The sequence below is a fragment of the Sus scrofa genome, chromosome 4 (assembly GCF_000003025.6).
Source record: "Sus scrofa isolate TJ Tabasco breed Duroc chromosome 4, Sscrofa11.1, whole genome shotgun sequence".
In the NCBI taxonomy this organism is placed as follows: domain Eukaryota; kingdom Metazoa; phylum Chordata; class Mammalia; order Artiodactyla; family Suidae; genus Sus; species Sus scrofa.
In genome coordinates, this window is record NC_010446.5 from 124,900,403 (window position 1) to 124,920,731 (window position 20,329).

At 41.5% G+C, this 20,329-nt stretch overlaps 1 protein-coding gene across 6 annotated transcripts in view; it reads right to left on the reverse strand.

Moving 5' to 3' along the window:
- Window positions 1-20,329, reverse strand: part of KIAA1107 (KIAA1107 ortholog) — a 91,150-nt gene that overhangs the window by 41,132 nt on the left and 29,689 nt on the right. For 5 of the 6 annotated variants that reach the window (XM_021090241.1, XM_021090239.1, XM_021090238.1 and 2 more), the window contains one exon: window positions 4,851-4,940. The exons of the other annotated variant lie outside the window; for it this stretch is intronic. In XM_021090241.1, coding sequence (XP_020945900.1) covers window positions 4,851-4,940 — 90 coding nt within the window. The remainder of the gene's footprint in view (window positions 1-4,850; window positions 4,941-20,329) is intronic. 6 annotated transcript variants of the gene reach the window in all.

Below are 20,329 nucleotides of genomic sequence, written 5' to 3' on the forward strand. Positions count from 1 at the left end.
GATCAAACCCATGTCCTCATGGGTGCCAGTCAGGTTCAGTAACCGCTGAGCCACGATGGGAAGTCCCAGGATTTCAATTCGAAGCCACTGCACTAAACACTCTGCAGACCTGCAACAGGGACGCAGTCCCAAGAGAGGGTGCTGACCAAGCAAAGCGGGCCCTGCTGTCCCGGTGCTGATAACAGCTCTCACCTGAACCCTTTCTCTCTAGAAAACGAGAACATTCTAATCAAGGGAGCGAATAAAAATGACAAATACGAATGAGTACTACGTACTATATGTACTAAGCATCACATCAGGTTTTTCCTTACTCTGTCTCATCCCCTTACTGTATCTCACATCTTGGGAAGCTTAGGAAGGTAAGCAATGCCTCCAAAATCATGCAAAATTTAGAACTGGATATAGGACTTCCTATAAGGACACCAAAGTCCCTCATCTTTCTGCTATACCACACTGCCCCTGAAAGCATCTACCCGGGCTTATGACATAAATTAATGTGAAAAGAGAAATTGTTTTGCAGATTATTTTGTAACAACATAAAAATTCCTATAAGATGTGTTTTTGTTTTTGTTTTTAAAAGTAAAATTCCTAAATCCCCTTTAGCCTTCCGATAGCTTCATACACCATGATACCAATAACATTTGAGGTGATAATTTGACAGTCGATTTGATACGTGATACGAGTGGGAAAAGCAAAACATTCCATGTGATGACAATAAAGGCTGGAGATAAAACCCAGAATCTGTCAGGAAATACTCTCTTCTTTCATTTCAGTGTTAGAAAACCTTGCTTTATCAAGCAAGATTAAAAAAAAAAAAAAAAAGTCAAACCAAAAAGAAATGTGTCCTTATTTCCAGTGTGGCAGCATTATTAGACGTGAATAAGCCGATTAGGAGTGAGCCTCCACTGCTGAAACAGCAGCTCTGGGTGAGATGATCCGTAAGGAGGAGAGCCTTGCCCACAACAGAAGGGAAGGAAAATGCTGGGAGGGGAGTGGGCTTGCTCACGGCTGCCACTGCTTCAATGTACAGTCTACTTACTTGGAATCGTGGTTGGAAACAAATGTGGCTACTTCTATCTGGCTTTCGCTTGAACAAACCACTCAAGTTAGTCAGCAGCAGTCAAGCCGTATTATAAGGGGAGATATGCATCCGTGAGCTCCGTCATAATGACAGATGGACAATTACAGGTGGCAGCACAGAGACCAGCAGGTGAGCGGCTACTCCCTTCCCAGCTACTGACGTCCTTCTAAACAGACTCCACCTTGAAAAGCCCGTGTGTTTTGAAGGCTCTGATCACTCGTACGTGTGGACTGCAGACTGCCTTTACTCCTGGAGCTAGAGCCAGAGGTCCTCCTGAGCAATACAGGACGGATGAAAGTTGAGCACCTCTGGTTGAAGTCATGTCCCTTCCCAAATGGCCTTCTCCTCATACCCCAACCTCATGCCGTATTTCCCCTCACATCCCTGCCAGGAACTTTAGGGTCCCACGGGAAAACCACTGGCTCAGACAGTGGAGAGGAGCAATGTGAGCCAGCTCAGGAACACATGGCACGGGACACTTTACATTTCTTCCCTGACGACAGTGGAATGGATTTAGAATGAAGACTCAACAAACAAACATTCAGCACACGCACTTATTTACCCGGGAAGCCCAGGACGACATTTAACTTATCTGACCTCAGTCTTCCTCATCTGTAATACGTGAACACACCTGGGCTCTCAAGGACTGATTCTGAAAACTCAAGGGGATCGTGAATGTGGAAGAAGCCTAGGAAGTCTATGTTATTGTAAAGGTATTATCATCGCTGAGGACAGACTCTATTTGGAGAGAGGAATAAAGGTATACGTGATAGAGGTAAATGCCACGAAACCCACAAGGCACTAAGATTTCTTTTAGGAAATTAGCCATACGATTGCTATAAATTACCTTCCCCTGCTGTGGAATAATATCCTATAATCACATACTCTAACCTTTATCTCACTGCACAGAATCACATGATTTATTTAAAATGACTTTTATTTTTTCCAGTACAGCTGGTTTACCGTGTTCTGTCAGCTTCCTACTGTTCAGCAAAGTGACCCCGTCACACACACACATGCTTTTTCTCACCTTACCCTCCACCGTCAGTGACTAGATACAGTTCCCACTGCTATACAGCAGGACCTCACTGCTTACCTATTCTGAGGGCAATAGTTTGCGTCTATTACATGATTTTTAATAAATGCCAAAAAGTTGCACTCTGGGTCAAACTAGGTTATTTCTCCATTTAAATATTTATTGAATTCAGTTCTAACGAGAGTACATTGACAGTTTTTAAAAATTATGTCTAGGAGTTCCCGTTGTGGCACAGCAGAAACAAATCCAACTAGTATCCATGAGGATGTGGGTTCAATCCCTGGCCTCACTCAGTGGGTCGGGGATCGGGCGCTGCTGTGAGCTGTGGTGTAGGTCGCAGATGCAGCTTGGATCCTGTGTTGCTGTGGTGTAGGCTGGCAGCTGTAGCTCAGATTCGACCCCCTCGCCTGGGAACTTCCATGTGCCGTGGGTACAGCACTAAAAAGAAAAAAAAATTATGTCTAAAATACCTGAAACAGAGTCTCTGGGCACGTTTCTAAGGCTACTCTAGAGAGACTATCCCTAGGATTGACATACTTCGAGAAATTCTCACCTCTGCCAGTACTATCCCTAGTCTTATATTCAGCAGCTGTGTATATATATATTTGCCTTTTGTCCTTTTAGGTCTATACCTGCGGCACATGGAGGTTCCCAGGCTAGGGGTGGAATCGGAGCTATAGCTGCCGTCCTACACCACAGCCACAGCAACACCAGATCCGAGCCACGTCGTCAACCTACACCACAGCCCAAGGCAACACTGGATCCTTAACCCACTGAGTGAGGCCAGGGATCAAACCTGCAACCTCATGGTTCCTAGTTGGATTCGTTTCCGCTGCACCAGGACGGGAACTCCGATTCAGCAGATATTTTAAATTCACTACAAAGGAAGAGATTATTGGTAGGATACACACATCTTTCGGGTTGTTTTTCAACAGTGATGATAAAATTTCACCAACTGCTTCAACTACACATTCCTTTTATCCTCCGATTAATAAACTGCGTGACGTGTAAAATCTTCCACAGCCAGAAGCAACCTGGTGGTTGCCAGAGGCAGGGGGAGGAGGGGTGGGCAACATGGGAGACGGTATCCGAAAGGAACGAGCGAGCTTCCGGGTGTGAGATAAATCCTGGGGTGAAATGCAGAACAAGGTGCTAGAGTCAGCAAAACCATATTGCATATTTCAAAGCTGCCAGGAGGACAGACCTTGAAAGTCCACATCATAAGAAAAAGAATTGTAACTGTGATGATGTCAATTCATTTATTTGGTAATCAATGCACAATACATGTACGTAACACATCAAATCTTTACGTTATATGCCTACCACTAATACAAATACTATGTCAACTATATCTGAATTTTAAAATTTAATAAATAAAAGAGGAGCTCAGATGACAGACAACGGCGTTACTCAGATGCAAATGTTACTTTTTTTAACACCGAAGCAGTTCACATTATGCTTTGATGCTATATTGTGGGAGACCGAAAAAAAAAAAGAAGAGGAAAAATAAACCTTCCATGTATGTTATGCATGTGGGGGACAAAGAGAGAGGCAGTCTATTTTAGGAGCAACATCAAGGGAAAACTTGGTGATTATGGGCAATTTTACATCCTCCACGATTTTCTCCTTATTACTATTTCATTAGCCTGGTCTTTTCTCCCCCCGTTTAAAAAATACACTGTTGCAAAGGCATCCATATAATTCCATGGATGCATAACTGAAATCACTAGTGGTGGCAGTTGCTGAAACCATACCTAAAAGATAGGCAGCAAAACACAGTGTGACGTGTGCTGAAAGTGTGGTAAGTACTGTAACTAAAATGGAACTCTCGAAAAATCCTGGAATGAAAGATAAGGGGTTTACATTCCTCTGCATATGCATTTCATTTCTATTAAATAAGTGAAATATGAAAAGACAGAATAAAAACACATTCTATATCCTGATATTCCAGTTTTCCATTTTTTTATGGAGTTAGAAATTACAAAATGCAAGGCATTTGGGGATGGCTTTTAGTTAGTAAGGGAACCAGACCGTTGTAACCTAGAAGGCTGAAGAGAATAGGCCCATCTGAAAACCAGTCAGAACTTATCAGTCCTTTCCGTGCCTCACTGTTGAGGAACCAGCCCTCTCGCCATTCCACACCCAAGCCTCCAGCCTAAAATGACCCGAAGCAACAGGGGCAGCGAGAAGGACGCAGGGCTGAGAGGCCCCCTCAATGCCCAGGCAACTTCCTACGAGAAGGTCCTCCCCCACGTTGCTCACTAGAGCTTCTCACAGGGACCGTCTAGGACCAGAAAATACTCCAGCTCACCATTTCATCTCTTGGTGAGTGCTTCAGCAGTTTCCATCAATTGCCACCAAGTGTGCAGATTCACCACGGCTCGATCACAGGGCACTGTCCTCTCCACAACCCGAGGACCCAGTGCCCAGGAAAGAGCTCTCACTCCTCATTTTGCTGGTACCTGGATCTTGCAGAGCTGTCAGCAAACGAAGTTCTGCTGTTTAAAGCATCCAGGCTGATTTATTTTGTTACGGCGGTCTGAGAAGACCAACACTCTCTGACTGCATGCCCCCACATGCCTCTCCTTTTCCGAATCTGTACCCTGCGGAATTCCACCACATGAGAAGCATTTCACTGAACACACAGGGAAATCAGACTCATGAGAAGTGCTTTGTATGAGGTGTTACTCGCAATCGTTTGCAGGCGAGCTGCCTTGTAAAAATTACGCTTACCCTTGAAGAGTGATGTACTCCTGGGAGCTTTCAGCCCAACAGCCACTCAGCATCGCAGCAAAATAACTAGATCTGGCACTTAAAATGGCTCTGGAGGGAAAAGGGGAAGAACACAGGCAAACGTTTATGCACAATGGGAGACTCTTCATCGTTAATCTTAAAACATGGTAACGAGCTCGCTTGTTTGTATTCCTGGTATATTATTACGATACAGATTGTTAAGCCTATATTTATAACTAAGTATTTTGATTGCTTGATTAAAAAATTCCAATGTCCTTTCCATCTTTCAAATTTTTTTCTCTTGAAAGCGCTTAAATTTTAATAACAATTTCCATGAGTAGCAGAGAGGTAAATAAATCATTTACAAATAGAGAAATAAAGACCAAAAGATGTTACTTAATGTCTTGAGGAAACATCAGTAAGAAACTAGAACTCTAAAGGTCCTGAGTTCCAGCTCAGAACTTGCCCTAATCAAGCTCAACAACAGCTCTCTCTGAAGTTTGAAAAAATGACAGGAAAGATACTTATTTCTGAATGTCATTCTATCTTTTCAGAGAGAATGTTAGTTCATCTTCTTTTTTTTTTTTTTTTAATTTTATGGCCACACTTGAAGCATATGGGGTTTCCTGGGTCAGCTGCTGAATCCAAGCTGCAAGTGTGACCCACGCCACAGCTGCAGTGCCAGGCCAGGGATTGAACCTGGGCTTCCACAGCAACCTAAGCCGCTGCAGTCAGATTCTTAAGCCACTGTGCCATGGCAGAAAACCCATATTCATCCATTCTTTCTTTCAGCAAATATCTACTGACTTCTATTCTGTGCTAGGAACTCTTCTCAGGAATATAACAGCAAACGAGATAGAAAAATGTGACTATTCTAGCAAGGTTAGGGTACAAGAGTGGAGGCGGAGAGGAAGAAGAAAAAGACCCTTCTGGTAATAGTTTCCTAGGTTTTCTCAGACCAACCCTCCTGCTGAAAATCACTTGGAAATATTACACACACACACACACACACACACACACACACACACTTACATATTAAAAGGAAGAAAGCATGATTTGAAGGCATCAGAAAGCTACCATCGTGGTGGCTTTTGAGACAAACTGTAAGAGGTAAGACAAACAAAGTGATGCAAGTATATGAGCTAACTTTTTCCACCGAGGCAACTGCCAGGTCTGAAAGCAAAACCCATGGTTTAGAGGCTAAGAAACGGAGCATAGCTTCTGGCAATCTTCACAGGCTTGGAGGCACACGAATTAGAATGCGGGTCCAGCCAAGAGGGGAGGATTTGGTGGGTACCCCAGGATTTCAGTCGGACTCTGAAGGGCTGTCCCACTGGAGAAGAATGAATAGGAACCAGATAAGCCCTTGTTAGAACTGAAGTCCGTCTCTGAATTAGCTCCATCCCTGACTGAATTAAAGTGATCTGCACTAGCCTAAGTGCTGGCCAGAAGCAAGAGGACACCCTGTCTTCAGTAAAATTATACCGCTCGGAGTATCAAATCATTCCTATAAATTTTCAACGAAACGTCCAGAGGTAATCAAACACAATAACGAATATCTAGAAAAGGAAGGAAAAGAATCTCATTTCCACTATTACCAAAAAAGGTCAAATACGCAGGAACAAATGTAACAAAAAAGCACAATTAAAAGCCATAAGACATCGCCGAGATAATTTAAAAAGACCTAAGAGAGACAGCTGAACTGTACTCAGGGACGTGAAGTTCCAAAACTGTTAACGTATCTAAATACTGCCTGCGTTAATTTCTAGATTCAACACCATCTTGCTCGGCTTTTTTAGTGTCAATAAGTTGATTTTAAAATATATATGGAAATGCAAAGGACCCACAATAGACAAATAACCATCAAACAGAAGAAAAACAAGTTGGAAGACATGAATTCAAGACTTACTATAAAGCAATAATAATCAAGACAATGTGGTATTGATGCAAGGATAGAAAGATCACCGGAATGGAACTGAGAGTCCAAAAACAAAACCACACACATATGGCCAACTGCTTTTCAACAAAGGTGTTAAGGTAACATCACAGGGAAAAGACAGTCGTACCAACTAAAGATGCTAAAACTGGGGGTCTGGCGGGAAAATACGAACCTCGACAGTCAACCTCACACCACACATAAAAATCAACTCAAAAGTGGAGTTCCCATCGTGGCGCAGTGGTTAACGAATCTGACTAGGAACCAGGAGGTTGCGGGTTCAATCCCTGGCCTCACTCAGTGGGTTAAGGATCCAGCATTGCCGTGAGCTGTGGTGTAGGTCGCAGACACAGCTCAGATCCCACGTTGCTGTGGCTCTGGTGTAGGCCGGCGGCTACAGCTCCTATTAGACCCCTAGCCTGGGAACCTCCATATGCTGCAGGTATGGCCCTAGATAAAAAAGACAAAAAGAAAAAAAAAAATCAACTCAAAATTGACTAAATCTAATACTATAAAATCTCTAGAAAAACAGGTGAAAATCTTTGTAACCTAGAGTAGGCAAAGATTTCTTGGGACGCAAAAAGCATGAACCAGTTTTTTAAAAAACACAAACATTTAAATTTTAACAAAAAATTTTCTTTCTTTTTATGGCCACACCTGCAGCATATGTAAGTTCCTGGGCTAGGGGCTGAATTGGAGCTGCAGCTGCAGGTCTATGCCACAGTCACAGCAATGCCAGATCCTGGACAAATCTGTGACCTTACACTGCAGCCTGCGGCAATGCTGGATCCTTAACCCACTGATTGAAGCCAAGGATCAAACTCCCATCCTCCTGGACACTATGTCAGGTTCTTAACCTGCTGCGCCATAATGGGAACTCCATTTTTTTTTTCTTTTTATGGAATTTTAACAAATTTAAAACTTCAATCCTTTTAAAGTCATTTTTAAGAAAATGGAAAGATGAACAAAATGTTAGGAAGGAAATATTTGCAAAACATACACATGCCAAATAACTTTAATCCATAATATGTAAGAACTACCACAACTCTATATAAGAACATACACAACCCAACTAAAAATGAGCACATGCAAAAAAGTATAAGGTAAAAGCCACATTGACATAAAAAGGTTTACCACAAAACTAGTATTTATAGCTAGTTATAAAGAATAACACCACATCAGGAGTTCCCTGGGGGCCTAGAAGTTAGGGATTTGGTGTTGTCACGGCTACGGTTTAGGTTTAATCCCTGACCAGGGAATTTACGCATGCCCCAGGGGTGGGGAAAAAAAGGAGTAACGACATTAAGTTTCGAGCATTAGATCAGAATTGAGAAAAGCTATGATCAGAACACACATATTCATTTTAAAAGGAAAAAAAGTACATGTCTGTCTCTCAATAGCTTCCGTATAGTAAAATGTAAAACAAAATCAGGAGTTCCCGTCGTGGTGCAGTGGTTAACGAATCCGACTAGGGACCATGAGGTTGCGGGTTCGGTCCTGCCCTTGCTTAGTGGGTTAACGATCAGGGGTTGCCGTGAGCTGTGGTGTAGGTCGCAGACTCGGCTCAAATCCCACGTTGCTGTGGCTCTGGTGTAGGCTGGTGGCTACAGCTCCGATTAGACCCCTAGCCTGGGAACCTCCATATGCTGTGGGAGCGGCCCAAGAAATATCAAAAAGACAAAAAAAAAAAAAAAACCACAAAAAACAAAATCACCCTCTTTAAGAGGGCTTCAGCTATATCCAATCTCTTGGGCTAGAACATGACAGAAGATAACATGAGAAAACGTATGTCTATGTGTATGACTGGGTCACTTTGCTGTACAGCAGAAATAGGCACAACACTGTAAATCAGTTATACTTTAAAAAAAATGCTTTAGGAATTTTCGGGTGGCTCCGTGGGTTAAGGATCCTGCATTGGGAATTCCTATTGTGACTCAGCCAGTTAAGAAGCTAATATTCATGAGGATGCAGGTTTGATCCCTGGCCTTGCTCAGTCAGTTAAAAATCTGGCATTCCCGTGAGCTGCGGTGTATGTGGCAGATGTGGCTCAGATCCAGTGCTGCTGTGGCTGTGGTGTAGGTCTGCAGCTGCAGCTCTGATTTGACCCCTAACCTGAGAATTTCCATATGCTGCTGGCCCTAAAGAGACAAAAAAAAAAAAAAAAAAAAAAAAGGATCCAGCATTATCACTGCTGTGGTTCGGGTTTCATACCGGGCCTGGGAACCTCCACATATTGTGGGCATGGCCAAAAAAAGTGCTTTAAAAAAAATGGGCCTAAGATTTAACAGAAATATCATAAGATACGCAAATAGCCAATAAGTATACGAGATGATAAAACTGCTAGTGACCAGGGCAATGTAAATTAAAACCACAGTATGATACCACTGCATACCTACTAGAGTGGCAAAAATTTGAAAGACTAACAACACTGATTGATGACGAAAATGTGGAAAAACCAAAACTCTTTACAGCACACAGGTGGGAATGTAAAATGATAACCTCTTTGAGAAATCTGTCAGTTTCATAAAAAGGTAACATACGGAGTTCCTGTCGTGCTGCAGCGGAAGCGAATCCAACTAGGAACCATAAGGTTGCAGGTTTGATCCCTGGCCTCGCTCAGCGGGTTGAGGATCCAGCGTTGTTCTGAGCTGTGGTCTGGGTCACAGACGCGGCTCAGATCTGGTGTTGCTGTGGCTCTGGCATAGGCCAGCGGCTACAGCTCTGATTAGACCCCTAGCCTGGGAACCTCCATATGCTGCGGGTGCAGCCCTAAAAGGACAAAAGACCGAAAAAAAAAAAAAAAAAGGGTAACATACACTAACCACATGACCTGGCAATTCCACTCTTGCGTATTTACCCAACAGAAATGAAAATACATATTCACACAAATACTTGCATGCAAATGTTAATACTAGCTTTATTAATAACAGCTAAACACTATAAACAACCAGTATGTCCAACAGGAGAGTGACTAAGTAAATCATGGTATACCCATACAACGCAACATTACTCAGCAATAAAACTGAATGGTACCAACATCATATGCTGTCACTGACATGTGGAATCTACAAAAAGGACACAATGAACTTCTCTGCAGAACAGATACTGACTCACAGACTTTGAACAACGTATGGTTTCCAAATGAGACAGGTTGGAGGGTGGGGGGATGCACCGGGGGTTTAAGATGGAACTGCTATAAAATTGGGTTGTGATGATCACTGTACAATTATAAATGCAATGAAATTCATTGAGTAGGAGTTCCCGTCACGGCTGAGTGGTTAATGAATCCAACTAGGAACCACGAGGTTGTGGGTTCAATCCTTGGCCTTGCTCAGTGTGTTGAGGATCTGGCGTTGCCGTGAGCTGTGGTGTAGGTCACAGACACAGCTCAGATCCCGAGTTGCTGTGGCTGTGGTGTAGGCCGGCGGCTACAGCTCCAATTAGACCCCTGGCATGGGAACCTCCATATGCCTCAGGAGCGGCCCTAGAAAAGGCAAAAACTAAATGAAATGAAATGAAACGAAAATCCCTTGAGTAATTAAAAAAATACTCATACACATAATAACCAAGGATGAAGCTCACAAACATTATGCTGAGTAAAAGAAGCTCAAAAATATGTCCGAGTTCATTTACATGAAATTCTAGGACAAGTAAACTATAACTTGGAAATCACAGCAATAAGAAAACAAACAACCCAATTTAAAAATGAGCAAAAAAGGTGAAAAGTCACCAAAGAAAGGCAGATGGCAAATAAGCAAACTCGGTTTCTGCCGGGGTTGGGGAGGAAAGGTACTCACGGCAAACGGGCAGAGGGACTTCTTCAGCTGATAGAAATTCTCTACCTTGACTTCGGTGGGAGTTACGCAGGTTTATACATTCGTCAAAACTCATCAAATCGGACTTTCAATTGTGTGCATTTGATTGCACGTGAATTTTAATTCAATAAATTTAACTTTTAAAAAAGGGTGAAAATTAAACTTAATAAAGAAAACAAGTCAAGATGATTTCCTCAGTGAATTCAAATAAATATTTTTAAAAATACAAATTCAGTCTTACTCAAATATGTTAAAAAAAAGAATAAAATAGGAAAAGCGAAGCAAAGCTACCTCCTAACTCATTTAATGATGTCAACAAAACTTTGAGACCTAAGCCTGATAGGAATATTATCTTTTAATTTAGGCCAATCTATCTCATGAATGAATGAAAAAAACCTTAAAATGTTAACAAACTGAATCCAGAAATGAACAGAATAAATAAAACATCACAACACAAATAAAACATCACAAGAAATTATTCCAGGAATGCAAGATTGCTTTAAAATCTCAAAATCAAGCAATACGATTTAGCACATTAACAAAATAAAAGAACAACACATTAAAAAAGGTGAGAATGTATAATATAGAAAAAGACAGCCTCTTCAATAAGTAGTGCTGAGAAAACTGGACAGCAACATGTAAAAGAATGAAATTAGAACATTCTCTTACCCCATGCACAAAAATTAACTCGAAATGGCTTAAAGACCAAAATATAAGGTTGGATACTATAAAACTCTAGTGGAAGATATAGGCAGAACACTCTTCGACATAAATCAAAGAAGAATCTTGTGAAAAACACTATGGAGATTCTTCAGAAAACTAAAAATAGAACTACCATTTGACCCAGCAATCCCACTCCTGGGCGTCTATCCAGAGGAAACCATGACTCGCAAAGACACATGTACTCTGATGTTCACTGCAGCACTATTTGCAATAGCCAAGACATGGAAACAACCTAAATGTCCGTTGACAGAGGAGTGGATCAAGAAGATGTGGTACATATACGCAATGGAATATTACTCAGCCATTACAAAGGAACGAAATAACGGCATTTGCAGCAATGTGATGGACCTAGAAATTATCGTGCTAAGTGAAGTCAGTCAGACAGTGAGACACGGACATCAAATCCTATCACTTACATGTGAAATCTGAAAAAAGGACGCAATGAACTTCTTTGAAGAACAGATGCTGACTCACAGACTTTGAAATATGGTTTCCAAAGGAGAGAGTTGGGGGGTGCGGGATGCTGGAGTTTGGAATGGAAATGCTATATCATTGTACAACTATAAATGTAATAAATTCATTGAGTAATAAAAAAAAGAACAATCATACAATCCAGCAATCCTACTCCTGCACATATATCCAGAGAAAACCATAATCTGAAAAGATACATGCACCCCAATGTTCACTGCAGCACTGTTTATAATAGCCAAGACACAGAAGCAATCTAAATGTCCATTGACAGGAATGGATAAAGAAGACGTGGTACATGTATACAATGGAATATTACTCAGCCATAAAAGAGAATGAAATATTGCCATTTGCAGCAACATGGATGGACCTAGGGACTATCATATTAAGTAAAGTCAGACAGAGAAAGAACACATATCATATGAGGTCACCAATATGTAGAATCTAATAAAAAATGATACAAAAGAACTTATTCACAAAATAGAAACAGACTCCAAGATTTTAAAACCAAACTTATGGTTACCAAAGGGGAAATGGTGGTGGAATGGATAAATTGGGAGTTTGAGATTGGCATATACCTACTACTAGACACAAAAGTGCTAAGTATCAAGGACCTACTGTATAGCACAGGGAAGTCTACTCAGTACTCTGTAATAGCCTACATGGGAAAAGAATTTGAAAAAGAAAGGAGGTCGATATAGATAGAGAATACCAGAAACCAACACAACATTGTAAGTCAACTATACTCCCAAAAATTTATTTAAAAGAAAAAAAGGATCAAACACCTTGATCGATTTAGATTAATTCCAGGTCACAAGAATGATTCAACATTATCCAAATTGGAAGGGAAGAGGTAAAACTGTCATGATACACAGATGACATGATACTCTTTATAGAAAACCCCAAAGACTCCAATCAAAAACTGTAAGAATCACTAAATCAATTCAGCAAGGTAGCAGGAAACAAGATTAATACACAGAAGTTTGCGGCATTTCTTGCACTAACAATGAAATACCAAAAAGAGAAAGGTGGAGTTCCCGTCATGGCTCAGTGGTTAATGAACCCGACTGGTAACCACGAGGTTGTGGGTTCAATACGTGCCTCATTCAGTGGGTTAAAGGATCCAGCGTTGCCATGAGCTGTGGTGTAGGTGGCAGACACAGCTCGGATCCCGTGTTGCTGTGGTTGTGGCGTAAGGCCAGCAGCTATAGCTCTTATTAGACCCCTAGCCTGGGAACCTTCATATGCTGCAGGTGCAGCCCTAAAAAGACAAAAAAAAAAAAAAAAAAAAAAGAAAGAAAGAGTGAAAAAAAAAAAAAAAAAAACCCTGTTAAAAACCACATTAAGGGAGTTCCTGTTGTGGTGGCTCGGTTAACAAACCTGACTAGAATCCATGAGGACGCAGGTTCGATCCCTGGCCTCACTCAGTGGGTTAAGAATCTGGTGTTGCCGTGAGCTGTGGTGTAGGTTGCAGATGTGGCTCGGATCCCACATTGCTGTGGCTCTGGTGTAGGCCAGCGGCTATAGCTCTGATTGGACCCCTAGCCTGGGAACCTTCATATGCCAGGGGTTCGGCCCTAAAAATGAAGAAAAAAAAAAAAAAAAAAAAAAAAGACAACAACAACAACAACAACAAAACCATTAAAGGAGTTCCCTGGTGGCCTACTGGTTAGAATTCAGTGATTTCATTGCTGCAGCCCGGGTTCAATCCCTGGTCTGGGAACTGAGAGCACACATCAAGCTGCTGTACACTGCAGCCAAAAAAAACCCAAAAAAAAACAAAAAAACAACAACAAAAAAATCCCAAAAAAACTCCAAAAAACCTAAGAATAAACCTAACCGAAAAAAATAAAATACCTAAGGAATGACCTTACATACACTATAAAACATTTAATAAGAAAATTAAAGGACATGGAAATATATCTATGTTTTTGGATTGGAAGAATAACATTAAAATAGCTATAATATCCAAAGCAATATGCAGATTTAATGCAATCTCTATCAAATTACCCATGTCATTTTTCACAGAGCTAGAACAAGTAATCCTAAAATTTATGTGGAACCACAGAGACCCAGAATTTCTAAAGAAACCCTAAGGAAAAAGAACAAAGCTGGAGGCATAACCCGTCCAGATTTCAGACAATAATAGAAAACTACAGTAATCAAAACGGTGTTGCATTGGCACACGAGCAGACGTACAGATCAGTGGAACGGAACAGAGAGCCTGGAAACAAAGCCACATACCTACGGTCAATTGTTCTATAACCAAGGAGGCAAGAATAAACACTGGAGAGAAGACACTCTCTTCAGCAAGTGGTGCTGGACAAGCTGGACAGTCCATGCAAATCAATGAAATCAGAACACTCCTTCACATCATACACAAAAAGTAAACCCAAATGGCTTAAAGACTTAAACATAGGACATGACACCATCAAACGCCTAGAAAAGAACAAAGGAAAACTTTCTCTACCATAAACTGTACAGATGGTTTTCTTAGGTCAGTCAGTCTCCCAAAGCAACAGAAATAAAAGCAAAAATAAACAAATGGGACCTAATCACACTTTTGCACAGCAAAGGAAACCATCAACAAGATAAAAACAAAACCTATGACTGGGAGAAAATATTTGCAAAGAATGCAACCAGCAGGAGCTTAATTTCCAAAATATACAAACAGATCATAAGCTCAGTAACAAGAAAACAAACAACTCAATGGATAAATGGGCAGAAGACGTGGATGTTTCTGCAAAGACTTACAGATGACCAAGAGGCATGTGAAACGATGCTCAATATTGCTATTGGACCCGAGCCTGGGAGCTGCCATATGCTGCAGGTGCGGCCCCAAAAAGACAAAAAAAAAAAAAAAGACACAAAAAAAAGAAAGAATGAAAAGAAAAAGGACATTAGGCAAAAAACTAAGGAATATGGTCTTTAGTTAATAACAATGTCTTAATATTGGGTCTTTGTTTTTTTGTTTGTTTTTGTTTTGTCCTTTTAGGGCTGCACCCGCCACCTATGAAGGTTCCCAGGCTAGGGGTCGAATCGGAGCTGTAGCTTCAGGCCTAAGCCTGAGCCACAGCAATGCCAGATCCCAGCCACATCTGCAACCTACACCACAGCTCACGGCAATGCCGGATCCTGAACCCACTGAGTAAGGCCAGGGATCAAACCCGCAACCTCATGGTTCCTAGTCGGATTTGCTTTCTGCTGCACGACAAAGGGAACTCCAACATTGGGTCTTTAATTGTAACAAATGTACGATACTAAGACATACACATAAGATGTTGATAATAGGGGACGTGACTGTGGGGACATATGAGAATTCTCTGTAAATCTGATTTTTCTGTAAATTTAAAACTGTTTGAAAAAATAAAATAAATTATGAAAAAAAGGAGGGATTCTGCTCTGACCCATGATAGATAACGGTTATGGGACTGGCCTAACCTCCATGAACAAGTAGAAAAGTGAATGAAATATGACGCTGAAAAAAAGGCAGTATGGGACTCTGACCCCTAAGAGAAAGAAAACAAATCAGGTAAGCCCTACCTACAGTCAAAATACTTCTTCCAGGGAACAAGGAGATCATGTCATAGGGAGACAAACACCGGCAGAGCCTGCTATCTTGCTGAGTTGAGAAATCAAATGTGGGCGCACAGGAAAATGAGTCAACTGGACTGCATGGGACATAGTACAACAGAAGAGGAAGTTACGAAGAAAAAGAGCTCCAAAAATTAGAGGAGGGAACCCCCTGAGCCTTTGTCTGCATATAATCTGAGCAGACATAGGGTGAAATTCCATAAAGCCTTGCAAAGAATAAAGGCCAGGGAGCTTATAAGCCTGTTCATTCTGGGCTGCCAGACATTCAGGTCCTGCCAGCCAGGACCTGAATACTGATCCCAAATCCCAGAAGGTCATACCTCAGTGGAAGAACCATACACCCTTCCGAGTAAAGGCTACTCTGGAGCCACCCTAGATTGGCTAAAAACAAATATAAAAAAGATAAAGATGATCCACAGTAACTTAATCACCTATTAAAACAAACATCAACACTTTTTTTTTTTTTTTTTGGCCAGACCCACAGCATGTGAAGTTCCCAGGCCAGGGATCAAACCCATGCTACAGCCACGGCAGTGACAATGCCAGATCCTTAACCTGCTGATCTACTAGGGAACTCCAAACTTCAACACCTTTTAAAGAGAGACAGCAACATTCAAATACTCAATAGCATAATATTCATAAAGTCTAGCATCTAATAAAAAAATTACCAGGTATGTGAAGTAGCAAAACATGAACTATAACCAGGAGAAAAATTAGTCAATAGAAATAGACCCAGAAATGAAAGAAATGATGGAGTTAGCTGACAAAGCATTTTAAAAAGCTATCATAGATATGTTCAAGGATATTTTTAATAAGGAACATAGAGAGAGATGAAGATTTTTAAAAAACTCAGACTGAACTTCTAGAGATGAAATACACACTCTCTGAAATGGAAAACAATTATGAATGGACTTAAAAGATTAGTTGTCAAAAAAGAAAAGGTCAGTGTGCCTGTGGACATAGCAACACAAATTATCCACATAAGACAGAGGGAGGGAATTCCTGTCATGGCTCAGTGGTAATGAACCTGACTAGTATGCCTGAAGACGCAGGTTTGAGCCCTGGCCTTGTTCAGTAGGTTAAGGATCTGGTATTGCTGTGGCTGTGGCATAGGCCAGCAGCTGCAGCTCCGATTCAACCCCTAGCCTGGGAACTTCCATAAGCTGCACATGCGACCCTAAAAAGAAAAAAAAAAAAAAAGACAGGAGTAAAAAATAAATTAGGAAAAAGAAAAGCTTAAGGAGTTCCTGTCGTGGCGCAGTGGTTAACGAATCCGACTAGGAACCATGAGGTTGCGGGTTCGATCCCTGCCCTTGCTCAGTGGGTTAAGGATCCGGCGTTGCCGTGAGCTGTGGTGTAGGTTGCAGATGCGGCTCGGATCCTGTGCTGCTGTGGCTCTGGCGTAGGCTGGCAGCTACAACTCTGACTGGACCCCTAGCCTGGGAACCTCCATATGCCATGGGAGCAGCCCCAGAAAAGGCAAAAAGACCGAAAAAAAAAAAAAATAGCTTAAGCAAGCTATTGGGCTAACATAACATAATTGGAGTCCTATATGGAACAGAAAGAGGAGAGCAAGACAATTTCTAAAAATAATAGCTATAAAATTTCTAAATTTCATAAAAACAACAAACCCACTAAGAAGCTCAATAAACCACAATCAGGATAAACAAAAGAGCAAAGTATATCATAATCAAATTGTTGAAAACTAAGTACAGAGAAAAAAATTACAAAGCAGCCAAAGAAAGAAGGCACATCAAATACAAGCAAAGCTACATATGATCAAAGGCTTCTTGTCAGAGAAAATGCAAGTCAGAACAACAATGAAATTACATTGTTAAAGCACTGAAAGAAATGAAAAATTGCCCAATTATAATTTAGTATCCAGCAAAAATATCTTTCAAATATGGAAGCTAAATGAAGACTCTTCTAGGCAAACAAAAGCCGAGAAGGAGCTCCCATCGTGGCTCAGTGGTTACTGTACCCAACTAGGATCCATGAGGATGTGGTTTTGATCCCTGGCCTCACTCAGTGGGTTAAGGATACAGTGTTGCCATGAGCTGTGGTGTAGGTCGCAGACATGGCCCCGATCCGGTGCTGCTGTGGCGGATCCTTAATCCACTGAGTGAGGCCAAGGATCAAACCTGCATCCTAGTGGATACTAGTCGGGTTTGTTAACGACTGAGCCACAATGGGAACTCCAAAAATTACTTAATAGAACTGTTTAAAAAATAATTACAATTATAATTTTGAATATATATAGAAGTGAAATGTATGATAGCAAGAGCACAAAGGACAGAAGAGGGGTAAGGTACTAACAATACATATGAATGAGGGTGTGTGACATTAATTGAAGGTAAATGACAATAAGATAACAATGCATATTGTAAATCCTAGAGCAATCACAAAAACACAAAACAAGATAGCTAATATGCCAAGAGTGGAGATAAACTGAAACTTTGAAAATTTTAACTCGGTTGATACGAAGAAAAAGTTTGGAGTGGATAAGCAATGAGATCCTGCTATATACAGCACCGGGAACTATATCTAGTCTCCTACGATGGAGCACGATAATGTGAGAGAAAAGAATGTCTGTGTGACTGAGTCACCTTGCTGTACAGTAGAAAACTGACAGAATACTGTAAACCAGCTATAATGGAAAAAATAAAAATCGTTTAATAAGGAAAAAAAGGAAGAAGGGAACAAATAAAAAATGAAAACAAGTAGCAAATGCTAGGCTGAAATCCCAATAACATTAATAACTACATCACCATAAGTACCCTAACTTCCCCAATTAAAAGGAGAGATTATGAGACCAGATAGTAAAAGAGCATGACACAACTACATGCTGTCTTCAAGAAATGAATGTTAAACCCATTTTAAACATAAAGACTCAGAGAGGCTGAAGGTAAAGGCGTAGGGAGTGAGGTGTGAGAGATGGGCACGTTCCGGAGGCCGCGAGCGCGTTCCCGGGGTGAGCTGCCAAGTGAGGGTCCTTGGCTTCCCGCAGGAAATAACTGAAGACTGAGCCACAAAAAAGAGAAAGCGAGTTTATTTAGAGACATACACATGCCATAGGCAGAATGTGGGTCTGTCTCCAAAGGCGAGAGCAGCGCTGGGCAGTGGGGGTGGTTAGCTTTTATGGGCTGGGGAATTTCATTTGCTAACGAGTGGGAGGAACATGGCCACTGCCCACTTTTTGGCTTTTCTGGCCACCCTTGGCACTGTCATGGCAGCTGCAGGTGTGTCCGTTGGCTGGCTAATGCATTACAATGAATGTACAATGAGGCTGGAAGTCAGATCTTCCACCATCTTCAGCCTGGAAGGTTCTAACCAGTTTCTGTCATATCCTCAAAAGCTATTTCATTCTTTTAAAGCTTGTGCCCTGCTCCCTTCCCCCTGTCTCAAAAAGATGGAAAAAGCCCATATAAACTCTAACGTAAGAAAGCTGGACTGGGATGCTAACTAGACTTATTGTGATACTCATTTCCGTATGTTATACGCCTGAAACTAAAGTGCTATAATGCTATATGTCAATTAGACCTCAATTAAAAAGAAAGCAAAAGAGTTCCCATTGTGGCTCAGCAGGTTAAGAGCCTGACATAGTCTCCTGAAAACTTGATATGGTCTCTGTGAGGATGTGCATTCAATCCTTGGCCTCGCTCAGTGGCTCAGCGAGCACCTCGAATCTGGTGTTGCCGTGTCTGTGGTGCAGGCCACAGCTGCAGCTCCAATCTGACTCCCGACCTGAGCATTTCCATATGCCACAAGTGCGGCTGTAAAAAGAAAGAAAACAAGCAAGCAAGCTGGAGTGGCTCTGTTAACATCAGACCAAAGACTTCACAACAAGGAATACTGCTTGGGGAAAATAATATTTCACAACGAGAAGGGGGTCAATTCATCAAGAAATAGCACTCCTAAACGTGTGTGTACCAAATAATAAATCTTCAAAATATATGACGCAAAAATTGATAGAACTGAAAGGAGAAACAGACAAGTTTACGATTATACTTGGAGACCTGAACATTCTTCTCAGGAATTACCAGAACAAAAGCAGATCGAAAAATCAGTCAAGGGTATGGAAGGCTTGAACTGAACGCAGTGTGCTATGATTTCCATCTAAATATGACTAAGAGTATCTGTGGCTTGAACAGCTATCCTGCCCTTAAGACAGAAACTTAGAAAACATTCCTATTTAATGCAGGGACGAGCCTCAATTTAAAAAATGATGCTGCACATCGCATGGTGTTTTAAAAACCTTTGCTGGATTTTTCATTTTCTAACATGCCGAAAACTCTCTTCTCCTTTTGACTGAATTTAACCTCAACTGACGAGGCTGCTTCTGGCTCTGCAGAGATGCCCTAGTTTCTCCCTCGGTCTTGCTTTCGCGTTCACTGCCAGTCACCGCTTCCTGAGGTTAACTGAACTAGATTCACTACTCCAGGCAGAACGATGGCCTGAATTACTCAGAGGAACTCTAAATAAAGAATTTTTCACTCCGTCTATTTGTTCAAGTACTCTTGCTCCAAGAATTCTTTTTTCCCCTTTAGTTCCACATAAATGAATAAGGGTTAGACCCAGAGCAGTGAATCCAAACTTTTTGGAGCTGTCACTATTAACCATTCCATTTCTTTGGAAATGTTTTAGAAAACCTAACTTGAAAAAAGGTACACCCCCCCCCCTTTTGGGGTCTTTTTTTTAGGGCTGCACCCAGGGGATATGGAGGTTCCCAGGGTCGGGGCAGAATAGGAGCTATAGCCACTGGCCTATGCCACAGCCACAGGAATGCTAGATCCGAGTTGCATCTGTGACCTACACCACAGCTCACAGTAATGCTGGATCCTTAACCCACTGAGTGAGGCCAGGGATTGAACCCGCAACCTCATGGTTCCTAGTCAGATTCATTTCCACTGAGCCACAATGGGAACTCGAAGCATCCCTTTTAA